This window comes from Dama dama, chromosome 15 (assembly GCF_033118175.1).
Source record: "Dama dama isolate Ldn47 chromosome 15, ASM3311817v1, whole genome shotgun sequence".
Classification (NCBI taxonomy): Eukaryota; Metazoa; Chordata; class Mammalia; order Artiodactyla; family Cervidae; genus Dama; species Dama dama.
In genome coordinates this window covers 77,441,888-77,467,017 of record NC_083695.1, presented here as the reverse complement: position 1 = coordinate 77,467,017, position 25,130 = coordinate 77,441,888, and the positions used below count along the sequence as shown (strand labels likewise).

General features: G+C 36.3%; 1 protein-coding gene across 2 annotated transcripts in view; it reads right to left on the bottom strand.

Moving 5' to 3' along the window:
* SHOC2 (SHOC2 leucine rich repeat scaffold protein) overlaps window positions 1-25,130 on the bottom strand; it is an 81,284-nt gene that overhangs the window by 14,909 nt on the left and 41,245 nt on the right. For both annotated transcript variants that reach the window (XM_061162619.1, XM_061162620.1), the window contains exon 3: window positions 13,375-13,512. In XM_061162619.1, coding sequence (XP_061018602.1) covers window positions 13,375-13,512 — 138 coding nt within the window. The remainder of the gene's footprint in view (window positions 1-13,374; window positions 13,513-25,130) is intronic.

The window sequence follows — 25,130 nt, the reverse complement described above, 5'->3', positions numbered from 1 at the left end:
TTTTAAACAGTATTACTAGTATTAGAAATTAAAAGGATACCTCATTTTATTATACTTTTCTTTATTGTGCTTCACTGATACTGCGTGTTTACACATCAAAGGTTTGTGGCAAACCTACAAATCTACTTGTGCCATTTTTCATAAAAGCATTTGCTCACTTAATGTCTCTATGTCACATTTTAGTAATTCTCACTATATTTCAAACTTTTATGTTGTTATTATACTTGTTTTGGAAATCTATGATCAGTGATCTTGGATGTTACTAGTGTAATTATTTTGGGGTGCCATGAACTGCACTTATTTAAGATGGTGAACTTAATTGATAAATGCTATGTATATGCTTTATGCTCCACCAAACAGTTGCTTCCCTGTCTTTCTCCCTCTCCCCTGAAATACAATATTGAAATTAAGCCAATAATGACCCTACAGTGACTTCTAACCACGTCAAAGTTAGAATTATGTCTTTCACTTTAAATCAAGAGCCAGAAATAACTGAAGGAAATCAAAAGAGCTAGTCTATCACCTGAATGATACTTTATCAATAAAGTATTTTTAATTAAGGCATGTATAGTTTTTAGACAAAATGGTACTGCACTCTTAATAGACTACAGTACTTTGTAACATAACTTTTGTATACACTTCGAAACAAAAAATTTGTGTGACACTTTATTGTGATAGTTGCTTTGTTGAAGTGGTCTGAGATCAATTGACAATGTCTCCAAAGTAGGCCTGTATAGAAGTGGAAGCCTGTGTCACACATTTTGGAGATAAATATTTTGGTGCCTTTCAACTTTCAGCAACTGTCTGATGTTTGTCAATTTCTTTCGAATTTCTGCTTTGACTATTTTTCAGAAAGTCACTGTATGAGTAACTTTCTTAGATACAACATTACTCCAATACTTACAGAAAACATGTATTAGCCTACAGAATAAGTTAAGCCTTAAAACCTAGCAGAGCAGTCACCTTGTCTCATATTCCTCATCTAGTTATATTCATTTGCATCCTTCTCTCCTGCTGAAGAAAATAGTGATCAAAGTTCTAAGAAATGCCTAAATGGAGCTAATTTTTACCCTTTACATTTTTAAGAGTTAGTTACTGATGTCAAAAATACTCTGATAAGTCTATATACCGTAAGTCTAGCCAACTACAGTGCAAAAAACCTTTAGCAATCATTTCAATTCCTGCAATTAGAACTATTACAGAGGTATGGTATACTCATTTTCATTACTTTCTTATAACAGTGTTTGGAAACTGGGTCAAGAGTTCGCTAGTTATGATTAACTAAGATTCCAACATGCAGAAAACTGAATTAAAAAGCAACAGTAAAAACGACCACTTAGAAAAGACAAGTTAACTTTGTCTTTAAAGTGCTTCCCAAATTAAATAAGGATGCTTCACTAGTGTCTTTCTAATGACATTCCAGGGATCTGTGTCAATTTCGGAGGTGGGGGGAAAACAAGCAGAGAACTGGATCACTCTCCCAAGTTTCAGAGAATTCAGAGATTGGAAATAAGTGCAAGAGCATTATTATTCTGTCAGTGAACGACGACACTGTAGTGCTAGTTGCTCAGCCATGTCCGACTCTCTGCGACCGCACGGACTGTAGCCCGCCAGGCTCATCTGTCCAGGCAAGAATACTGGAGTGGGCTGCCATTCCTTTCTCCACTGTGACATTAAATACGATACAAATGTTACTTGGAAGTTGGGTTGGCAAAAAATAATCTGCTTTATGATGAAATTATAGTCAAGTTTCTAATAGCAAAAAATGGAGACAACCTGTATGTTCAAGAATTGATGCATAATTATTTAGATTGAAGGCATCACAGTGTAATAGCAAAAACAAAAGATATTCTATAGCTACATGTCCCTGGGTAAGTTACTTAACTAAGTCTATCTCCTCACCCATAAAGTGATATTCTATAGCTACGTGTCCCTGGGTAAGTTACTTAACTAAGTCTATCTCCTCACCCATAAAGTGGGGATAATGTCAAATATCTGACAGGGTTGCTCTAAGAATTAAATACAATGTGTGTAAGATACTTAGTACAATGACTGATACGAAATAGATATTCAAAAGATAATTTTACTCTATGGTACAACTAGAGTCTGCTATATCCTGTACCTATTAAAATTATTATACAAAAAATCTTTTAAGATATGAAAGACTGTTATGACATTAAATGAAAAAAGTCAGATAACAAAATCATGTGTTTTGTATGATCTGTATGATTACATACACATGCCAAGAGTTTAAGTTATCTCTACATGACAGAAATACAGATTAAATTTTTTTCTTTGAACTTGTCTAGAATTCCCCTAATTTCCTATAATTTTTTAATTTTAAAATGGCCTTTTGATAAAGAAAAACTCTAATTCTGAAGTCATTTTAATTTTAAAAACTGTGATATCTTTGTACCATCATTATTGAATGAATAGTTTACATTATGGAGAAGCTTTATATTAACACAGAGGTAAGATGTTTGGACACTTTACACTGTGAGGCTCATTTTCTCCATACAGTGAGGATATGAGCTAAGCTGTGGAAAACAGAGCATGGTGGTTTGAAGTTTCAGATAGCCAATCCCCCCCAAAAAAAGACAAGAGATAAAAAAGATACCCAAGCACACCAATAAGAGCCATCTGAGAGTACTCAGCATTGACTTTAGCATAAGACACGTGAAGTGACTTAATGGCAGAGCTAGAATCAAACTCAAATGGCTCCTTATCAAGTAATCGTTTTTTGTGAATTTTATCGACCCTGATCCAGTGAACTTGTTTCCTCCTGACACAGAAGCATGATATGTTCATTCTTGCCTCCATGCTGTCTGACTGTCCTTGCTGTTCGGCTCATGGAGTGCATTTTTATTCCACACTAAGTCCAGCATGTTTGTTCATGAAGTTTTCTCTGGCCATTCTATCAAGGTCTCATTGCTCTCCCTATAAACTGGCCACATGGCCACATGCTGTTTTCATCATACACTGGCATTTTACTTATCATCTACGCTGTCGATTGTTTCATGGATTAGTTACTTCCCCCAATAGACTGACCATCCTTCAAGTAAGGGAGCTTGCTATGCATTTCTACTGAAATTTGCACAGAATTTCAGTGCAAAGCACACACCAGGCCTTCATTCATGCTTTCTTATTAATTAAAGACACTAAAATATTTCACGATTTGTCCTCCTTTCCATTAGGAACAAGATGCAAAAACTCAAAATTATATGAGAGACTCATTAAAAGCTTTTTTCTTTGATCCATTCTCAACTTATAAAATAGCATGTCTGCAAAACACAGATGTTAACTGGACATGATTTTAAAATACATAACAGATTTGCCTGGTCTACCAGACTAAAAATTAGTTCTTCTAAAAATATTCACTTTAATTTTTCCTGGGATACCCAATGACTAAGCAGCCCATTTTTAGATATCAGAGAATGAACTAACCATTGCACTCCTCTTATCCCACCAAATAAATTTTCAATTAAAAAATATGTAACTTACTTTATTCCCCAGAAAACCATGGTGTGTAATCCAATATGTACCTATTGAGATCGTTCTCTAAGTTTTTACTTATACATATACAAATACAGGATTTTTTAAAATGCTTCTGTGTTTGTCTTTATATAAATGGGATCATTTTGCACACTTTTCCTCCTAAATAACAGGTCATAGAAATATTTTCCTGTTGAGTAAATACAGATATACTTCATTTTATTTAACTATTGTATTCTATGATATGTGTAATCATACCATTGGGTGAACTCTGGGAGTTGGTGATGGACAAGGAGGCCTGGTATGCTGCAGTTCACAGGGTGGCAAAGAGTCAGACACGACTGAGCGACTGAACTGAACTGAACTGAATCATCCCCCAATGGAGAGCATTTGTTTCTAATATTTAAAAAGGAATTCTATAATGAACATCCTAATAGATATGTGTGTACATGTGAAAATATTTCAGATGTATCGAAAGATAGCAATATCTTAAATCTTAACAGACAGTGCCATTAGGCAGTATCAATTTCATTCCCACCAAATTTGAAGGAGAGTCCCCATTAACTCACATCCATTCAAAATGGGGAAGGAGGGAGGGTATCAGTATTTTATTCCTTGCCTGTCCCATGCCCATGGCCACAAGAAGACTGGTAAAGAGATAGAAATTTTCCCATAAGCAGTGATAATGTCTGAGTACAAAGAATTTCAAAAATCTTCTGATAAAATTTTAATTTGCTATGCCAAGTTGAAGATAAAAAAGGCACTCAATCTTAAAAAAGAAGCAGGAGCAGCTCATCCCCTGTCTCTCCTTCATACCACTGCTTTCCCTATGCAGTAAAGCTGTTCCACGGTAATAAAATGGCTGAAGCATTCACCAAAAGGTCTATGAAATGTCTAAACATTTTTTGTCCAGTGGGACTGAAGAGGGTGAATTTTAAAAATTGTACTCTATGAGAATATGCTATTCTGATGAAGCAATTATCATCTACAAAGGACTTGTCACTTTCTTGAGAGCGTGGTATACTCAGAGTCATCCACATTTTGCCAAAATCCACTACTCCCAGCAAAATAAAAAAGGTAAAAAAAAATTAATGATGAAATATCAACACTCTCTTATGCCAGAAAAAAACAAAACAAAACTTGACACCAGAAGTCTGGCATTTACTGTGATTCACCCCCTGCAGTGGTTTCAACTCTAGCCTCTTTCAGTAAGTGGTTTTAACCACAAAGTAAACTGCAACCTAGAAATCAAGTCACAGCTTGCCTTAATATTGAGCCACTGTGACTAAGAAATAAAATCAATGTTGCTGAGCTTCTGCGGATAAATGGAGGCTGATCACTGTCAATCACTGGCATTTAGCTTTCTAAGTGCTTAACTTTGACAGTAAGTTGCTCTGTGTTCTGAATCTGACAGCTTGCTTTCTTATGCTGTCAGATTTTTAAAGTATAGAAACATTAAATGGCTACGAATTAAAATTAATGCTTTCAATTTCAGCAAAGGAAATCAGCATTTTTAGGTTAATTTAGTGTAACTTTTGAGTAAGAGTCTAACTCAAACAGTCTTTATCTTATTTTAACAAAGTAGCAAAAAATCCGTAGAAAAGGCACACAAGTTCTAACAATGAAATGATGTTAAAAGTACAATTTTTTTCCAGAATCATTAAACTGAGAAATTGAAAATAAACTTAAAAGTTACATAAAATGTAAGGCCAGAATCTCTAAAACCCTTAGAGGAAAACATAGACAAGATACTCTGATATAAATATCTGTAATATCCTCTTTGACCACCTCTTAGAGAAATGGAAATAAAACAAAAACAAGTGGGACCTAGTTAAACTTAAAAGCTTTTGCATAACAAAGAAAAGTATAACCAAGATGAAAAGACAACCCTCAGAATGGGAGAAAATAATAATAAATGAAACAACTAACAAAGGATTAATCTCCAAAATATACAAGCAGTTCGTGCAGCCCTATGCCAGAAAAGCAAAGAACCCAATCAAAAAGTAGGCAGAAGACCTAAGCACACATTTCTCCAACGAAGATATACAGATGGCCAACCAACACAAGAAAAGATGCTCTACACTGCTCATTATTAGAGAAATTCAAATCAAAACAACAATGAGGTATTACCTTACACTCGTCAGAATGGTCATCAAAAAAATCTACAAACAGTGGAGAGGGAGGCGGGAAGGGAGATTGGGATGGGGAACACATGTAAATCCATGGCTGATTCATGTCAATGTATGGCAAAAACCACTACAATATTGTAAAGTAATTAGCCTCCAACTAATTAAAAAAAAAAAAAAACAATAAATGCTGGAGAAGGTGTGGAGAAAAGGGAACCCTCTTGCACTGTTGGTGGGAATGTAAACTGATATAGTCACTATGGAGAACAGTGTGGATATTTCTTAAAATACTAGCAATAAAACTACCATATGACCCAGAAACTCCAACTGGGCATATACACTGAGAAAATCGTTAACTGAAAAAGACACATATATCTCAATGTTCGCTGCAGCACTATTTTATAATAACTAGGACATGGAAGCAACCTAGATATCACTGACAAACGAATGGATAAATGACAAATGAAAAGGAATACTACTTAGACATAAAAAGACAAGTACTTGAGTCAGTTCTAGTGAGGTGGATGAACCTAGAGTATGCAGAGTGAAGTAAGTCAGAAAGAGAAAAACAAATTATTGTATATTAACACATACATATATGGAATCTAGAAAAATAGTACCAATAAACATATTTGTAGGGCAGGAATAGAGACGCAGACATAGAGAATAGACTTTGGACACAACAGGGTAAGGAGAAGGTGGGCTGAACTGAGAGAGTAGCACTGAAACATATACCTTACCATATGTAAAAGAGATAACTAACGGGAAGTTGTTGTATAACAGGGAGTTCAACGTTGTACTCTGTGACAACCTAGAGGGGTGGGATGGGGTGGGAGTTCAAGAGGGAAGGGATATATGCATATTTATGGCTAAGTCATGTTGTTATGTGGTAAAAGCCAACACAATAGTGTAAAGCAACTATCCTCCAATTAAAAATAAACATTAAAAAACATTCTTAAAAGTGAAAAACTCAAAAGAATGCCACCATTAAAAAGAAAACTAGTAAAGTTGCTACATGTAAGTAGAACTGTAATTACCTAAAATCAATCACTAAAACTCTATTTGTTGATATAATCATAATTACTGTAACATTTCTTCAGAGCCCAGTGTAACAAAAGGCCTCTGTGAATTATTCTGTTCTAGCCTTGAAGACAAGGTCTTCTTGTATATTTCTCTCACTCTGAAAACAAACAGAAAATAAAAAAGTTTTCCTATTTCAGACCCTCCTCTCCCTGATTTCATAAAACCACTAGAGACCTCAGAAGGCTTTAAGACTCTAAATATGTTTTTGAGCACTCTTTACTTAACCGCAATCAGCTGTGCCCCTCTCCCCAGTTCCTTCTGCCTCTTCTCCACAGCCTGAGTTGTCAGTGATCTTGGTAGTGCTCTGCCTGCAAGTAAATGGCATTGCTTATTGCCAAAGAGTGATAACTACTCAAGGAGTATTTATATGTTAAGCAAAAAAGAGAGTTAAAAATATCTAGATCTACTTGCGAGGGGAAAAAAAAAAAAAAAGAGGCAAATAATTAAAGTGATTTTTGGAAAAGTGACTGTAAGGTGATAAAAGATTTGATTTTCAATTGTGAATTCAGTGCAAGTTTCTTTTTGGTCCAGGGAAAAGAGAACAGGGCAACTCCTATGGGACTAGCATCAGCTCTCCAAGACAGGTGTTGGGTTTTTTGTTTGTTTTTCATTTTAAGTTATACTTCTCAAGTAGTAAACCAGGGGGGCAAAAAAAAGGAAAGTGTCAGAATTATACTTCAGCTTCCAGGGGGGGAAAAAAAAGGAAAGTGTCAGAATTATACTTCAGCTAAGTTTGTCACTGATGGTTTGGAGTGAATTGCTCTTCTCCAATAGATAAGAGAATCTCAAAGGTCAATTATGACTGTTGAGATTTGTAAGAGATCAAGACCTGCATATTCAGATTTCTCATCAAATCTCAACCTTCTGCAGTACAATCAAAATATGGGGGGGGTGAGAGGGATGGAGGAAGGCAAAGAACTATCTTAATAAACATGGTATATGATAAATGACTATAATAACTATAAAAATTTTCAACAAGCAATACTTAACTCGCTTTGCTATTACTTGGGATATCACCTGTATTTAGTTTGCTGACAACTATCAAAGCCAATTTATATTTATTATAAAATTTTATAAATGAGACATATAAGTTTTTATTATCATTAATGTTTCAGTTCTTATTGATTTCCAATACACATTTGTAAGCTGCCCATGTAGAGTGTGTTAGAAGTGAGGCACTTGTGTTATTCTAACACGTCAATTACTCAAGATTAACAATGAAGTCAAATGTTTTCATATTAACAAGCACACTTGAAATATAGAAGAATTACTTCTGATAGAAAATAGAAATGCAAAATTAAGAAAACCAGGAGAAAGAATACATGGAGAAGCTATCCTCTGTCAGAGGAAGTGAATCCAAAGGACCCGAGTCTTACTAACTGGATGATTTTATCATCCTCTACAACCTATGCTTTCTCTATTTGCCAACACTATTTATTTTAGTACTTTGTAACTGCACCCCTCTCCCCTTTGATTGTTATTGAGCAAGATAGGGAAACCAACACGTGCATAAAATATTAAATAACGAAATACTGTTAGAATATTTGAGGGTAATAACAGAACCCTATAGGGCCTTTCTGGAACAGACCCTCACCCAAATCCTCTGCCAAAGTACCCAAATAATAGTATCTGATGCACATTTCCTGAGTCGTTTCACAAATGCTAAGTTGGAGAAGACTCTTGAGAGTCCCTTGGACAGCAAGGAGATCAAAGCAGTCCATCCTAAAGGAAATCAGTCCTGAATATTCATTGGAAAGCTGAAACCCCAATACTTTGGCCACCTGATGTGAAGAACTGACTCCGTGGAAAAGACCCCGATGCTGGGAAAGACTGAAGGCAGGAGGAGAAGGGGACGACAGAGGATGAGATGGTTGGATGGCATCACCGACTCAATGGACATGAGTTTGAGCAAGTTTTGGGAGTTGATGATGGAAAGGGAAGCCTGGCACACTGCAGTCCATGGGGTCGCAAAGAGTCAGACATGAGTGAACAACTGAACTGAACTGAAGAACAGGACTGATTGATAACCATGCCCTTTATAGAACTCTATGTGTCCATTTGATTAGTTCAAAGAGTAGAGGAAATTTATGTGCATATTTAGGAAAACAAGTTATAAGCAGAGAAACTGAGAAGTACAAAGACCTTGAGGCTAGAACTTGCCTGATATGCTCAAGGAACAATAAAATATCTGCATCTATAGTATCTTAGGAAATACACAATTTAGCGTCAATGAGAGGGATAAGGCCATAACTTTATAACATTTCAAGCATCTTTAATTTCAGTTGCCCTGATTTGCCAGAGTAAACAACCTTTACTTTTCTAAGACTGAGAAGCCTTTAATTTTATAAAAGAAGCCTCTTTTTAAGATGCGTTTATGTGTCATTCACTGAAAAGTGATCATGTTAAAATGCATTGTTCTCTTTTCTCCTTTACTATCAAAATCAGTTTCTTGTTTAAAATAAGCAAACTTACATATTTCAACATAAGAACATACAACAAAGTAAACACGTCAATAGGTGATTTATACTGAAGTAAAAATTAAACCTTTATTATTGAACTGGTTCAGAGTATGCCAAGGAAATGGGAACCTGAAAGATTAACACTTAGAAATATAATAGAGTTCTTGAACTTTAGAAATAAATTACAGCATACTAACACATATATATGGAATTTAGAAAGATGGTAACGATAACCCTATATGCAAAACAGAAAAAGAGACACAGAAATAGAGAACACTTTTGAACTCTCTAGGAGAAGGCGAGGGTGGGATGTTTCGAGAGGAATCGGGTGGAGAGGGAGGTGGGAGCGGGGATTGGGATGGGGAAGACGTGTAAATCCATGGCTGATTCATATCAATGTATGACAAAACCCACTGAAATGTTGTGAAGTAATTAGCCTCCAACTAATAAAAAAATTAAAAAAAAAAAAAGAAATAAATAACCCTCTGGGTGGCCAGGGACAAAGATTAAGTCATTATAATGAGAAAAAAACAATTAGACCAGCCTCATACTGTTACATATTCAATTGTAGAAGACTAAAAGAGCTACCTCTTAGGTCTCCTGAGATGCTCAAGGAAAGAAGTTGAACCCAATGATTTTTATATCCATCAAAGAGTTCTTTAAATATAAAGGTTACAAACATACAAAAACTAGAAAACTACTGTTAATAAGTCTTTCCTGGTGGTTCAGATGGTAAAGCGTCTGCCTACAGTGTGGGAGACCCTGGTTTGATCCCTGGTCGGGAAGATCCCCTGGAGAAGGAAATGGCAACCCACTCCACTACTCTTGCCTGGAAAATCCCATGGATGGAGGAGCCTGGTAGGCTACAGTCCATGGGGTTGCAAAGAGTCAGACAGGATTGAGCGACTTCACTTTCACTGTTCACAAACGATTTCTGAGAAAACTACTCTAAGACTGACTTTAACCAACCAAGAAATAACTTGAACAACTATGGCAACAGCACTGTTGGTGAACAATTAAGACTAAACTAGAGACTGGCTTAACAAGATATACCATAAATGTTGCATGTCCTAACAATATAACTAATAAAAATTGGGAGGAAAAAAATGACCAAAAAGGGCTAGTAGTAGAATAAATTCACTGATTGCCTCATCCACATTACTCTACTCAACAAAAACAGAATGCATATTCAATTGCACATGGAATACTTATCAAGATAGACCATACACTGAGCCATAAAATAAGTCTCAATATATTTAAATGATTCAAGTCACACAAAGTATGTTCTCAACCACAATGAAATTAGAAATCAGTAACAGAAAGACCCCTGGAAAACTGTTAGATGTTGGGAACTAAATAACAAACTGTTCAGTAACACAGATCGCAGAAAACAAAAGGGCAAATTAGAAAGCATTTTGGACAAAACAAAAAATAAAACAGAACATGTCAATTTGTGGGATGTTGTTAGTGGTATGTAAGGGAAAATTTTATAGCACTAAATGGCTGGGAAAGATTGAGGGCGGGAGGAGAAGAGGACGACAGAGGATGAGATGATCGGATGGCATCACTGACTCAAAGGACATGAATTTGAGTTAACTGGGAGTTGGTGATGCACAGGGAGGCCTGCCATGGTGCAGTCCATGGGGTAGCAAAGAGTCGGACATGACTGAGCAACTGAACTGAACTGAACTGACTCTATGAGAAGAGAAGAAAGGTCTTAAATCAATAACCTCAATCTTCCACTATAAGAAACTAGAAAAAGGACAAATAAAATCAAAGTAAGCAGACAAACAGGAATGAGAAAGGTCAAAGTGGAAATCAATGAAATAAAAACCAAGGGAAAAATACAGTAAAATCAATACTTTGAGACAATCAATAAAACTGATAAAATTAATAAACCTTTAGCCAGACTGATTGGGAAAAGAGAGAAGATATAAATTGCCAATATCAGAAAAGAGAGAAATGGCATTACCACAGATTCTATAGATACTGAAATTATTAATAAGCAAATGTTATGAACAATTTTATCCCCATTAAATGTGACAACTTAAATGAAATGAACACATTCTATGAAAGACACAAATGATCAAGTTTTCTCAAGAAGAAACTGATAATCTAAATTGCCCCATGTCTATCAAAAGAATTGAAATTATTTTAAAAAAACATTCTAACAAAGAAAAATCCTGACTAGGTGGCTGCATCAATGAACTTTATCAAATATTAAAGGAAGAACTATGACAATTTTATACAAACTTTTCCAAAAATTGAAGAGTAGGGAAAACTTTCCAACTTACTATATATAGTCAGCATTACTTTGAAACTGAAACTAGACAAAGGTTTTATAACATTACATATGAATATACTGTTTATTATTATTGCTGCTTAGTTGCTAAGTCATGATCAACTCTTTGCAACCCCATGGACTGTAGTTCTCCAGGCTTCCCTGTCCACTGGACTTCCCATTTAAGAATACCGGAGTGGGTTGCCATTTCCTTCTCCAGGGGATCTTCCCGACCCAGGGATCAAACTTGCATCTCCTGCACTGGCAGGTGGATTCTTTACTGCTGAGCCACCAGGGAAGCCCATACTGTTTATTAAAGATTAGTAAACAATTTTTAAAACTCCTACCAGAATGTATCTTTTTTCATTATTTCATCTTGGTAAGAAATTTCAATCTTATTATCTGGGTTTTTTGTCAAGTTTAGGGAAATATTATTAAATTATATTTTATAGCTTCATTGTCTTACCTCTATTCTCTTTCTAGAACTTCTAGTCCTGTCTCCCATGACTTTTTTCATTTATTTTGTGTTTTTCTGTCTTTTTGTTCTAGACTCTAGGGGACAAGAATCAGAAAGATACAGGTTCTAATGGCTAGCTATTACAACCTGAAAAAGTCTCAGCTTAACTTTTCTGTGAATAGTTGTTATGTAACCAGAGACAGTCTACTGTAACATTAAAAAAAATTCCGTTACAATTGCTTCTGCTTCAAGTAATGAAGCAGAAGGTAATTCAAGCAAACCCCCCCACTGCAGAAAACTAAGAACACTTCTAAAACAAAAATCAGAAAACGAGTATGATAACGACTAGCAGCAACCAGGCTGGAAGCCAGCTGGGAACCCAGAAACAAGCAAAGCACAGGAGATTTTTGTCCTAAGAGTGCTCTCTTAAATAGAAGATGTAACTGAAAGGCGAAGGTGTGATTTGCCAAGAGTCAAGATCTACGGCCTGCCAAGGGTGAGGAGTCTAGTAATCAGCATCAGCTAGGACCCTACAGGGCTGCACCCTAGTATGAGGGGTGAAATCCGAATTAAAACGGCCCTCCAATTACTCTGCAGTTTGCCTCTGAATCACTTGAGAGGACCAGAAAAATCACAACCCTTAGAGCACGGATGGATTAAAGTGGTCTCTCTAGGTACCTGAGAGAAGCAAATAAAAATTCTTCTGGAGAAAGATAACATTATCATAGGCCTCATGCAATTTAGTAATAGAACCTTATAAATATTCATTACTAAATTAACAAACTAAGTAGAGGGTAATTTTTTTTAAATAAACCTAATAGTTTCCTCACACCACAGCGATAACTAAAAGCATCCAAAATTTTTAAAACTCCCTTTACTGTTTGTATAAGTTTGGGGGCATTCAGAAATATAAACAAAAATTTATAAATATGGAACACATCAACTTTCTGTAGTTTGACTTATGTCTTCAAAACACATTATGCATTTTGAGACATCTTTTCTTTTAATCCCTCGATATTACAGAGGAGCAAACTTTAAAATGTACTTGCCATGTTTTAAAAACTAAACAGCAATGATTTTATTTTTCAGTGTGGTCTATTTTAGCATAGAAGGCACCACACCCTATACAAGAGCATGCAACATTTCTGAAATAAGCAAAAACAAAAAATGTACCCATTCTGCAATTTAAGCACAGAGTTATAGAACATATACACATTACTCAATATTCTATCTTCTTTACAATTTAACTGAGCTCATTTTCCTTTCCTAGAATGGAAATAAAAAATGATTTTAAAATACTATCTTTCAAGCCTCCAACTAATAAAAATAAATGAAAAATAAAATAAAATACTATCTTTCAGAAGTTTTACCACTTCAACAATGCTGAATTTTAATCTTTTAACTTTATTACTGAAATAGGTTTTAATGTCCGAGTAGCTATAAATGATTAACAGTATCTTCTTTCTCTTTTCATACCAATAGTATCTGGGAGGTCTAACAATTCATTGTGCTGCAAGTCAAGGTTGGTTATCTGAGTGCAGTTTCCAATCTCCTTTGGAAGGTGTTCAAGTTGATTGTGAGCTACATCCAGCGTAATGAGGTTACATAATTCACCTGTAAATTGATCAACATAAAAATGTAAGAATTTCTGAGAAATAAAACATTTTATATCATAACTATACTTTTTCTCACAAAGTAAAAGTTAAACAAAATCTGAAACTCTTATTTGAAAATGACATCTTACAAATACTGAACTATGTTGTACCACTGAAGCTAATATATGGTTTTATGTCAATTATACCTAAAGAAAAAAAGAAAATGACATCTGATAATATTAACATGTTGACTGTAAATCATTATCAACCAATATTATATATTTTTAATTAACTAATTTAACCACATTTACATGTGTACATTCTATACTTCAAAAAGAGCTTAGTAATTTTTAAATCAAATTCAACACAATAGTGTCAGATAGATCTTAATTTGAGGGTCACCTTACCTCAAAATATATATGCTTTCAAATAAGCATGTGTTCTGGTGTTATACAAATATGTAAAGTGATAGTTATAAATCAAAAACTGCTTCTCAATTTAATATTACTCCAAAAGGATACAAAATAAGGTATTTTTCTCCTCATCCTGTTTGAAAGGACTGTACTGGCAATTTAGATTATTCTTAAGCGTTTTTCTGTCTTCAAAAACTTATTTATAAAAGCTAGATTGGCTCTCTCATGATTTTTCCTTTTTTGGGGGGGCAGGGAGAAGTTGGAAGCAAGAAAGAGAAGTAAATAACATGCATAAAACTGAAAAATGGGTGTAGGGCATATTACTGTCACATCCTAAGCAACAAAGAGAAAACAGATTAACTGGATTTCAAAACTGAAAACTTATGTGTATAAAAGACCCTATCAGGAGAATGAAAAGGCAACCCACAGAATAAGGGGAAATACTGACAAATCATATATCTGGGAAGAGATTAACAGCCCAAATGTATAAAGAGCTTCCATAATTCAACAGCAACCAAAAAAAAAATTTTTTAAGTGGGTAAAGAACCTAAATATTTTTCCAAAGATATGCAAATGGACAATAAACACATAAAAGATGCTCAACATCACTAATCATTAAAAAATATAAATCAATTAGATAAGATACTACTTTATACCCTTGAAGATGGCTGTGAACAAAAGCAAACAACAAAACAAAACAAATGTTGGCAAGGATATGGATAAACTGGAATCCCTGTGCTTTACCTCCAGGAGTCCCACTGCAGGTTCTCAGAGTGAAGATAAAAGCCCTCTCCTATTCTCACCTAGGCATATCATATTCAAAATCATATACAGAACATCAAAGATAAAATTCTGAAGGGAGACTGAGGCGGGGGAAGAACTTTACCTATATAGGAACAAGGTAAACACATTGGACTTCTCTTCAGTAATAATGCAGGCAAGAAGAGAATGGAATGGAATACTTATTAAGTGTTGAGAGAAAGAAAAAAAATCACCAACCTGAAAGTTTGTATCCAATGAACTTATCCTTCAAAGTAAAGGATAAGTAAAGACCTTCTCAGATAAAGAGAAATGAGGGAATTTGTCACCAGTGGACCTGTCTTTCAAGAAATATTAAAATAAGTTCTTCAGAAAGAAGGAAAATGATGTAAGTCAGAAACCTAGCTCTACATAGAGAAAGGAACAATAGAGAAGGAATAAGATAAAATAAAATCTTTTATATTCTTACTCTTAATTGATCTAACAGATAACAGTTTGTTCAAAGTATGAAGAGCAACAATATACTGGGTAACTATAGATTAAGGGTGGATGAAATGAATGACAGCAGTGTTGTGAGGGACAGGAGGGAAGAGCTGGGAATGTTCTGTTGTAAGCCACCACACTGAGTGCTATAGTGTTATCTGAAGGTGGACTTATATTAGCTGTAAATTTATGCCGCAAACTCCAGGGCAATCACAAACATACATACATACAAACAAAAAAAAGTAATACAAGTATACATGATATGCTAAGGAGAGAGACAATGAACTAATACAAAATGTTCAATTAAACCCAGATAATGCAGAAAAATGATGAAAGACAAAGAAAAATAAAAAATAGAGAACAAGATATAGAAAACAGTTCCAAATGTGGTTGATATCAATCCAACTAAATCAATAAACACTTTAAATATGAAAGTGAATGAAACAAATAAGAGACAGAGACTATCAGAGTGGACTTAAGAAACAAGACCCTGCCCCCCCCCCCCAAATAGTATAGTCTTTTAAAAACCTATTTTACAGACACAGGTGGATTAAGAATAAAGGGATGGAGAAATACAATGCTAATGTTAATTAAAAGAAAGCTGAAATATTTACACAGATTTCAGACAAAGCCAATTTCAAAGCAAGGAAGATTATCACAGATATAGAAAGCATTACATAATGATAAACCGAACAATTCTCTAATAAAAGCCTTCAAGTGTAAGCAGCTGTTTATCTCCTCCACATATTGTGTAGTACCTAGTACATAGCACCATGTTAACTGAAAGAATAAATGATAACTGGGGAAAATAAAATTTGGATGCTAATACTCGTCATGCCAGAAGTAACAAATGTTTTCTGTATTTGCCACAACTTTTCTAATAATACTCAAAGTTGTTTCAACTCCTATGAAAGTAATTCTCACTACTTTAAAGGAAGATGCATAAATTCAAGTATATAAGAGTCCCAGCATGTAAATAAAGCAAGTTGAGAGGAAACTATGGCTAACTATAGCCTATATGAAACAGATATGATTCAACTCAGCTCAATTACTGCTATATTACAGGACTGCTAAAACTCAATACTGAAATATTTTAGACCAGATAATTCTTTGCTGTAGAAAGGTGTCCCATGCATAAGCAGCATCCCTGGTCTTTTTAGCCAAAAGATGCCAAGAGCAACTCCCCACCAAGTCATGACAATCATCCAGACATTAACAAATGTCCGTTGTTGTTTAACATTGCCAAAACTGTCCCTGATTATCACTGCAATGTTGGGATGAGAAAGCTCAAATACTGTCCAATCCTTACACTTTCGGGAAAAAAACCTGGAAATTTATATTTTGATATAAAATCTAATGTTCAAATACTAACAACTAATTTTTAGGTTAAAGTGTTATCAAACATAACTGTGGGCTTATTTTTTTTTTCAGTGTTCAGGATGCCAGTTTGATACCCATGAACACAGAAACAGATGAATTACCAGTATCTTAGGACAGGAACTTACATATGACTACCTAACATTAAACTAAAAAATAAGTGTTTTTAAAATGCAGAATTACTTTGATTCAAATTAAATCTTTTATGTAAATCACCATCCATATGATAACTGAATTATTTTGAGCATGTATTCTCTCCAGAAAATCATCCTCTAATAATACAACACTCTGCAACATCAGGAAATTATGTTAACACTGATACATTAAGAGTGTCATCGACTAATACTTCTTTCTCACAATCTAGTAATTATGGTTTTGAAAATGCTTAAAACTCAGGAAATGTGATTTAATTTCTTAACAGCATCAGCACAGAAAAATAACCTGATTTTTAAGTTTGATCTGTTAGTCCATGAACTACAATAAACTCATGAGTATATTATATATATTGCCGAGTTAAATTTGAAACTTATTTTTAGATTTTCTGCAAAACCCATGTATACATTTTAAAAGACACGACAAATATTTTCTCTTAGGAACTTTGAATTTTCTTCAGTCCAATGAAAAAGATCTAAAAAACTTCAGGGACATTTATAATTAATAAAAGATAGCTTCCAGGAAAATCTAAAATATTTTCAAAACGAATCCAAAATGTCCTATTAAATGTACAAAACATTTTTAATGTGGAGAGAAAAGAAGTTTAAGATCTCTCTTCTTTACAGCAACACTCATAACTGCTCAAGCTTTTTTCTTCATATTCAAAATAGTCAGAAACATCTGACAATTCTGAATATATGATAAATTTTGTGCCAGGATAAGAGCTTGCATTACAATTCAGAAAAGACAGGATATTAAATATTGAAGGAGTTCATAAAATACTTTCACACTTTTTATTATTTCTATACTTGGACCAGTTATCTAGTACTTTTAAACATTTATCTCACTATATATGATCCAAATATTACTTTAAAAATATAAGTTCATCTCAGATGGTTCTAAAGAATAATCATCAATGTCTTAACAGTGACTTGTCTCTGGCTAGGTTTAAGAGTGGTTTCTCTTTTCTACTTTATACATTTGTATTTTGTGATTTTTCCATGTTTTTGTACATTTTTTAATCTAAAAAGGAAAATGGGGGGTGGGTGGGGGGTGGGACAGATTCAAGACATAAACATGAGCAGTCTCTCCTACACTGTACATGAAGAGCAGTTTTCAACCAATAAAGAGAAGTTTCCTGGCTGTGGAGCAGACGCACGTTTTAGTGAAAATGAATGCACTATGTTATCATATTGATGACACAGCCATTAATAGGAAGCATTTTATGACTTACATTCCATACTTACTAAGCAATTTTTTAAGTTTGACTTCCTACAGAGAGAACACAGAATTCATTGATCCACCCTACAAATGTTTATTAAGCACCTACTGTGTGCTAGACACTATTCTAGGGATTGAAGATGCAATAGGGAAAAAGAGGGACAAGGCAGGAAAAAAGTTTGCTGCCCTCAGGGAACTTGTATTTTAGTAAGGAAAAATAAACAATATATAATCAAGGTGAGACTTTAAGGAGAAAAGGAAAGATATACCCATATGAATGCAGAGTTTCAAAGAATAGCAAGGAGAGATAAGAAAGTGTTCCTCAGCAATCAATGCAAAGAAATAGAGGAAAACAATAGAATGGGAAAGACTAGAGATCTCTTCAAGAAAATTAGAGATACCAAGGGGACATTTCATGCAAAGACAGGTTCAATAAAGAACAGAAATAGTATGGACCTAACAGAAGCAGAAGATATTAAGAAGACGTGGCAGGAATACACAAAAGAATGGTACAAAAAAGATCTTCACAACCCAGATAATCAAGACGGTGTGACCACTCACACTCAGCTAGAGCCAGACATCCTGGAATGAGATGTCAAGTGGGCCTTAGAAGGCACCACTACGAACAAAGCTAGTGGAGGAGATGGAATTCCAGTTGAGCTATTTCAGATCCTGAAAGATGATGCTGTGAAAGTGCTGCACTCAATATGCCAGCAAATGTGGAAAACTCAGCAGTGGCCACAGGGCTGGGAAAGGTCAGTTTTCATTCCAATCCCAAAGAAAGGCAATCCCAAAGAATGTTCAAACTACCGCACAATTGCACTCATCTCACATGCTAGTAAAGTAATGCTCAAAATTCTCCAAGCCAGGCTTCAGCAATACGTGAACCATGGACTTCCAGATGTTCAAGCTGGTTTTAGAAAAGGCAGAGGAACCAGAGATCAAATTGCCAACATCCACTGGATCATCGAAAAAGCAAGACAGTTCCAGAAAAACATCTATTTCTGCTTTATTGACTATGCCAAAGCCTTTGACTATGTGGATCACAATAAAGTGTGGAAAAGTCTGAAAGAGATGGGAATACCAGACCACCTGACCTGCCTCTTGAGAAACCTGTATGCAGGTCAGGAAGCAAGTTAGAACTGGACATGGAACAACAGACTGGTTCCAAACAGGAAAACGAGTACCTCAAGGCTGTGTACTGTCACCCTGCTTATTTAACATATGCAGAGTACATCATGAGAAATGCTGGACTGGATGAAGCACAAGCTGGAATCAAGATTGCCAGGAGAAATATCAATAACCTCAGATATGCAGATGACACCATCCTTATGGCAGAAAGTGAAGAAGAACTAAAGAGTCTCTTGACAAAAGTGAAAGAGGAGAGTGAAAAAGTTGGTTTAAAGCTCAAGATTCAGAAAACTAAGATCATGGCATCCGGTCCCATCACTTCATGGCAAATAGATGGGGAAACAGTAGAAACAGTGGCTGACTTTATTTTTCTGGGCTCCAAAATCACTGCAGATGGTGATTGCAGCCATGAAATGAAAAGACGCTTACTCTTTGGAAGTTATGACCAATCTAGACAGCATATTAAAAAGCAGAGACATTACTTTGCCAACAAAGGTCCATCTAGTCAAGGCTATGGTTTTTCCAGTGGTCATGTATGGATGTGAGAGTTGGACTATAAAAAAGCTGAGCACCGAAGAATTGATCTTTTGAACTGTGGTGTTGGAGAAGACTCTTGAGAGAGTCCCTTGGATTGCAAGGAGATCCAACCAGTCCATCCTAAACATTAGTCCTGGGTGTTCACTGGAAGGCCTGATGTTGAAGCTGAAATGCCAACACTTTGGCCACCTGATGCGAAGAGCTGACTCATTTGAAAAGACCCTGATGCTGGGATGCTGGCAGGAGGAGAAAGTGACGACAGGATGAGATGGTTGGATGGCATCACCAACTCGATGGACATGGGTTTGAGTAAACTCCGGGAGCTGGTGATGGTCAGGGAGGCCTGGCGTGCTGCAGTTCATGGGGTTGCAAAGAGTCGGACATGACTGAGTGACTGAACTGAACTGAGATGTATAAAAGCCATAAAAGAAAAGAAAGCAAGGTAAAAGAATGTGATGGTGGGAAGGAGAGATTAGAGGGATTGATAGTAAGTAGAAAAGGTAACAGAGAAGGCAATGGCAAGCCACTCCAGTACCCTTGCCTGGAGAATCCCATGGACGGAGCCTGGTAGGCTGCAGTCCATGGGGTCGCTACAAGTCGGACACGACTGAACCAACTTAGCAGCAGCAGCAGCAGCAGAAGAGGAAAATAACCCCAATGGAGCAGCATTTGAATATACACACCTGAATAATGGAAGAGGAAAGAAACAATGGAAATATCTGGGAGAAGCTGAGTGAACAGCAAATACAAAGACCCTAAGGCAAGAAGTAGTTCAAAACACAACAGGAAGCCAACGTGGCTGGAATGATGAGTAATGAAGAAAGTGATAGATGAAATAGCCCAGAGTCAGATTTATTTAGTCTTGTGGACTTCAACTTTGACTAAGGAAATAGTGGCGAGGGTACGAAGAGTAGGGTTTTGTTTGTTAGAGCAGTTTCAGGTTTACAGAAAAACTGCAAACTAAGTCCAGAGGTCTCATATACCACCCTCCCCACAGTTTCCACTATTATTACCATCCAACATTGTGCATTACAGTTGATGAACCAACATTTATAGATTATCATTATTAACTCAAAGTCCATATTTTACACTGACATCCATCCACTCTTTGTGTTGTCCAGTTCTGTAGATTTTGGTAAATGCGTAATAGCATGTACCCATGATTACAGTATCATATATAAGTTTCGCTGATCTAAAAATCTTCAGTGCTTCACTACTCATTGATCTGACTCTCCTACTAGGGCCCCTAGCAACTACTGATCTTGTATTTTTGCTTTTTCCAGAATGTTGTATAGTTAGAATCACACAATACACAGCTTTTCCAGGTTAATTTCTTTAATTTAGAAATATGCATTTTTTTTTACCACTGAACAATATTCTATTGTATGGGTATACTACTTTATTATTCACTCATTTATTGAAGGATATCTTTGTTACTCCCAATTTTTAGCAATTATGAATAGACCTGCTGAAAGTATTTTGTGTACAGTTTTTCCATGGACATAAGTTAACTCATTTGGGTAAAGAGAAGCATGACTGATAGACTGTATGATAAGACTGTGTTCAGCTTTGCAAGAAACTGCCACTGTCTTCCAAAGTGGCTGTACCAATTTGCATTCAACAGTAATAAATGAAGTTTGCACAAGTATTTGGTATTGTCCAGCCAAAAACAACAGAATAAATAAAACTGTGGTATATCCACCCTATGGAATATTATATAGTAGTGAAAATTAATAACCTCTAACTACATATACCAATATGATAGCTCAGTGAAGAACTGTAAACCTGTTTCTGTTGTTGTTGTTCAGTCGCTCAGTTGTATCCGACTCTTTGTGACCCCATGGACTAGAGCACGCAGGCTTCCCTGTCCTTCACTATCTCCCCGAGTTTGTTCACACTGTCCATTGAGTACATGATGCCATTCAACCGTCTCATCCTCTCTCACTCCTTCTGCTCCTGTCCTTGATCTTTCCCAGCATCAGGGCTTTTACCAATGAGTTGGCTCTTCACATCAGATGGTCAAAATATTGGAGCTTCAGTTCAGCATCAGTCCTTCCAATGAATATTCAGGGTTGATTTCCTTTAGGATTGACTGGTTTGATCTCCTTGCTGTCCAAGGGACTCTCAAAAATCTTCTCCAGCATCACAATTTGAAAGCATTGATTCTTCGGTACTCAGCCTTCTTTATGGTCCAACTCTCACATTCATACATGACTACTGGCAAAACCATAGTTTTGACTCAGTTCAGTCGTGTCCGACTCTTTGCGACCCCATGGACTGAAGCACGCCAGGCTTCCCTGTCCATCACCAACTCCCGGAGCTTGCTCAAACTCATATCCATTGAGTCAATGATGCCATCCAACCATCTCATCCTCTGCTGTCCCCTTCTCCTGCTGCCCTCAGTCGTTCCTAGGATCAGGGTCTTTTCCAATAAGTCAGTTCTTTGCATCAGATGGCCAGAGTACTGGAGCTTCAGCTTCAGTATCAGTCCTTCTAATGAATATTCAAGATTGATTTCCTTTAGGATTGACTGGTTTGATCTCCTTGCAGTCCAAGGGACTCTCAAGAGTCTCCTCCAACACCACAGTTCAAAACCATCAATTCTCCAGCACTCAGCTTTCTATATGGTCCAACTCTCACAGCCATACATGACTACTAGAAAAACCATAGCATTGAAAATACAGACCTTTGTTAGGTAGTGTCTCTGCTTTTTAACATGCTGTCTAGGTTGGTCATAGCTTTTCTTCCAAGGAGTAAGCGTCTTTTAATTTCATGGCTGCAGTCACCATCTGCAGTGATTTTGGAGCCCCAAAATATAAAGTCTAACTGTTTCCATTGTTTCCCTATCTATTTGCCATGAAGTGATGGGACCGGATGCCATGATCTTAATTTTTTGAATGGTGAGTTTTAAGGCAGTTTCTACACTCTCCTCTTTCACTTTCATCAAGAGGCTCTTTAGTTCCTCTTCACTTACTGGCATAAGGGTGGTGTCTTCTGCGTATCTGAGGTTATTGATATTTCTCCCGGCAATCCTGATTCCAGCTAGCCTGGCATTTCACATGATGTACTCTGCATATAAGTTAAATAAGCAGGGTGACAATATACAGCCTTGATGTACTCCTTTCCCAATTTGGAACCAGTCCATTGTTCCATGTCCAATTCTAACTGTTGCTTCTTGATCTGCATACACATTACTCAAAAGGCAGGTAAGGTGGTCTGGTATTCCCATCTCTTTGAGAATTTTCCACAGTTTGTTGTGATCCACATAGTCAAAGGCTTTACTGTAGTCAATGAAGCAGAAGTAGATGTTTTTCTGTCATTCTTTTGCTTTTTCTATGATCCAGGAGATGTTGGTAATTTGATCTCTGATTCCTCTGCCTTTTCTAAACCCAGCTTGAACATCTGGAAGTTCTCGGTTTACCCACTGCTGAAGCCTAGCATGGAGAATTTTGAGCATTATAGTGTGTGAGATGAGTGCAACTGTGTGGTAGTTTGAACATTCTTTGGTATTGCCTTTCTTTGGGATTGGAATGAAAACACTCCTTTTCCAGTTCTGTGGCCACTGCTGAGTTTTCCAAATTTGCTGGCATATTGAGTGCAGCATTTTAACAGCATCATCTTTCAGGATCTGAAATAGCTCAACTGGAATTCAATCACCTCCACTAGTTTTGTTCATAGTGATGTTTCCTAAGGCTCTCTTGACTTCACACTCCAGGCTTTAGGTGAGTGATCACACCATTACAGTTATTGGGGTCATGAAGATCTTTTATGTATAGTTCTTCTGTGTATTCTTGCCACCTCTTAATATCGTCTGCTTCTGTTAGGTCCATACTGTTTCTATACTTTATTGTGCCCATCTTTGCATGAAATGTTCCCTTGGTATCTCTGATTTTTCTTGATGAGATCTCTAGACTTTCCCATTCTATTGTTTTCCTCTATTTCTTTGCACTGTTCACCTAAGAAGGCTTTCTTATCTCTCCTTGCTATTCTTTGGAACCCTGCATTCAGATGGGTATATCTTTCCTCTTCACTTGCCTTTTGCTTCTCTTCCTTTCTCAGCTATTTGTAAGGCCTCCTCAGACAACCATTTTGCCTTTTTGCATTTCCTCTTCTCGTGTATGGTTTTGATCACTGCGTCCTATACTATGTCACAAACCTCCGTCCATAGTTCTTCAGACATTCTGTCAAATCTAATCCCTTGAATCTATTTGTCACTTCCACTGTATAATCATAAGGGATTTGATTTACGTCATACCTGAATGGCCTGGTGGTTCTCCCTACTTTCTTCAATTTAGGCCTGTTTTTTGCAAGGAGTTCATGGTCTGAGCCACAGTCAACTCCCGGTCTTTTTCGTGCTGACTGTATGGAGCTTCTCCATCTTCAGCAGCAAAGAACATAATCCATTTGATTTTGGTATTGACCATCTGGTGATATCCATGTGTAGAGTCATCTCTTGTGTTGTTGGTAAAGGGTGTTTGCTATGACCAGTGCGTTCTCTTTGCAAAACTCTATTGGCCTTTGCCCTGCTTCATTTTGTACTCCAAAGCCAAACTTGCCTGTGACTCCAGGTATCTCTTGACTTCTTGACTTCCTACTTTTGCATTCCAGTCCCCAATGATGAAAAGGACATCTTTTTTTTGGTTTCTGTTCTAGAAGGTCTTGTAGGTCTTCATAGAACCATTCAAATTCACCTTCTTCAGCATAGTTGTTGGGACACAGACTTGGATTACTATGATATTGAATGGTTTGCCTTGGAGACAAACAGAGATCATTCTGTCATCTTTGAGACTGCACCCAAGTACTGCATTTGGGACTCTTGCTGACTGTAAGAGCTACTCCACTTCTTGTAAGGGATTCTTGCCCACAGTAATAAATATAATGATCTGAATTATATTCATCCATTCCAGTCCATTTTAGTTCACTAATTCCTAAAATGTCAGTGTTCACTCTTGCCATCTCCTGTTTGACCACTTCCAATTTACCGTGATTCATGGACCTAACATTCCAGGTTCCTACGCAATATTGTTCTTTACAGCATCGGACTTTACTTCCATCACCAGCCACATCCACAACTGGGTTTTGTTTTCACTTTGGCTCAGCCTCTTCATTCTTTCTGGAGCTATTTCTCCACTCTTCTCCAGTAGCTGTATCCCAGAGGCAAAAAGCAGTGGGACACATGGCCCCTCATTTCCAGAATTTAGACAGTTAAAATATTCATCAAACAGGCAATTTTTGGAGGAAAAAGGTTTTCCCGCCCTTCTCAAGACTGCAAGTATTGATAATCAAAATGCTTAAATGAGAAATTCCTGAACATTACTGAGAAAATTAAAATTTGTGGGGTTTAACTAGCAACAAAGAAACATTACTATACAAATACGTGAATACACTACAAGCCTAAAACACAACAGAAAATAAACTATTACTACAAGAGCATTAAGTCAGTCAATCAGACAAGATTCTTGTGTGCACATTCTCTTTACCAGACATAATACTAGACACTAAAGGCAGAAAGACACTACAATACACTAAATGCTTGTTCTCATGAAATTAAAAATTAGTAGGA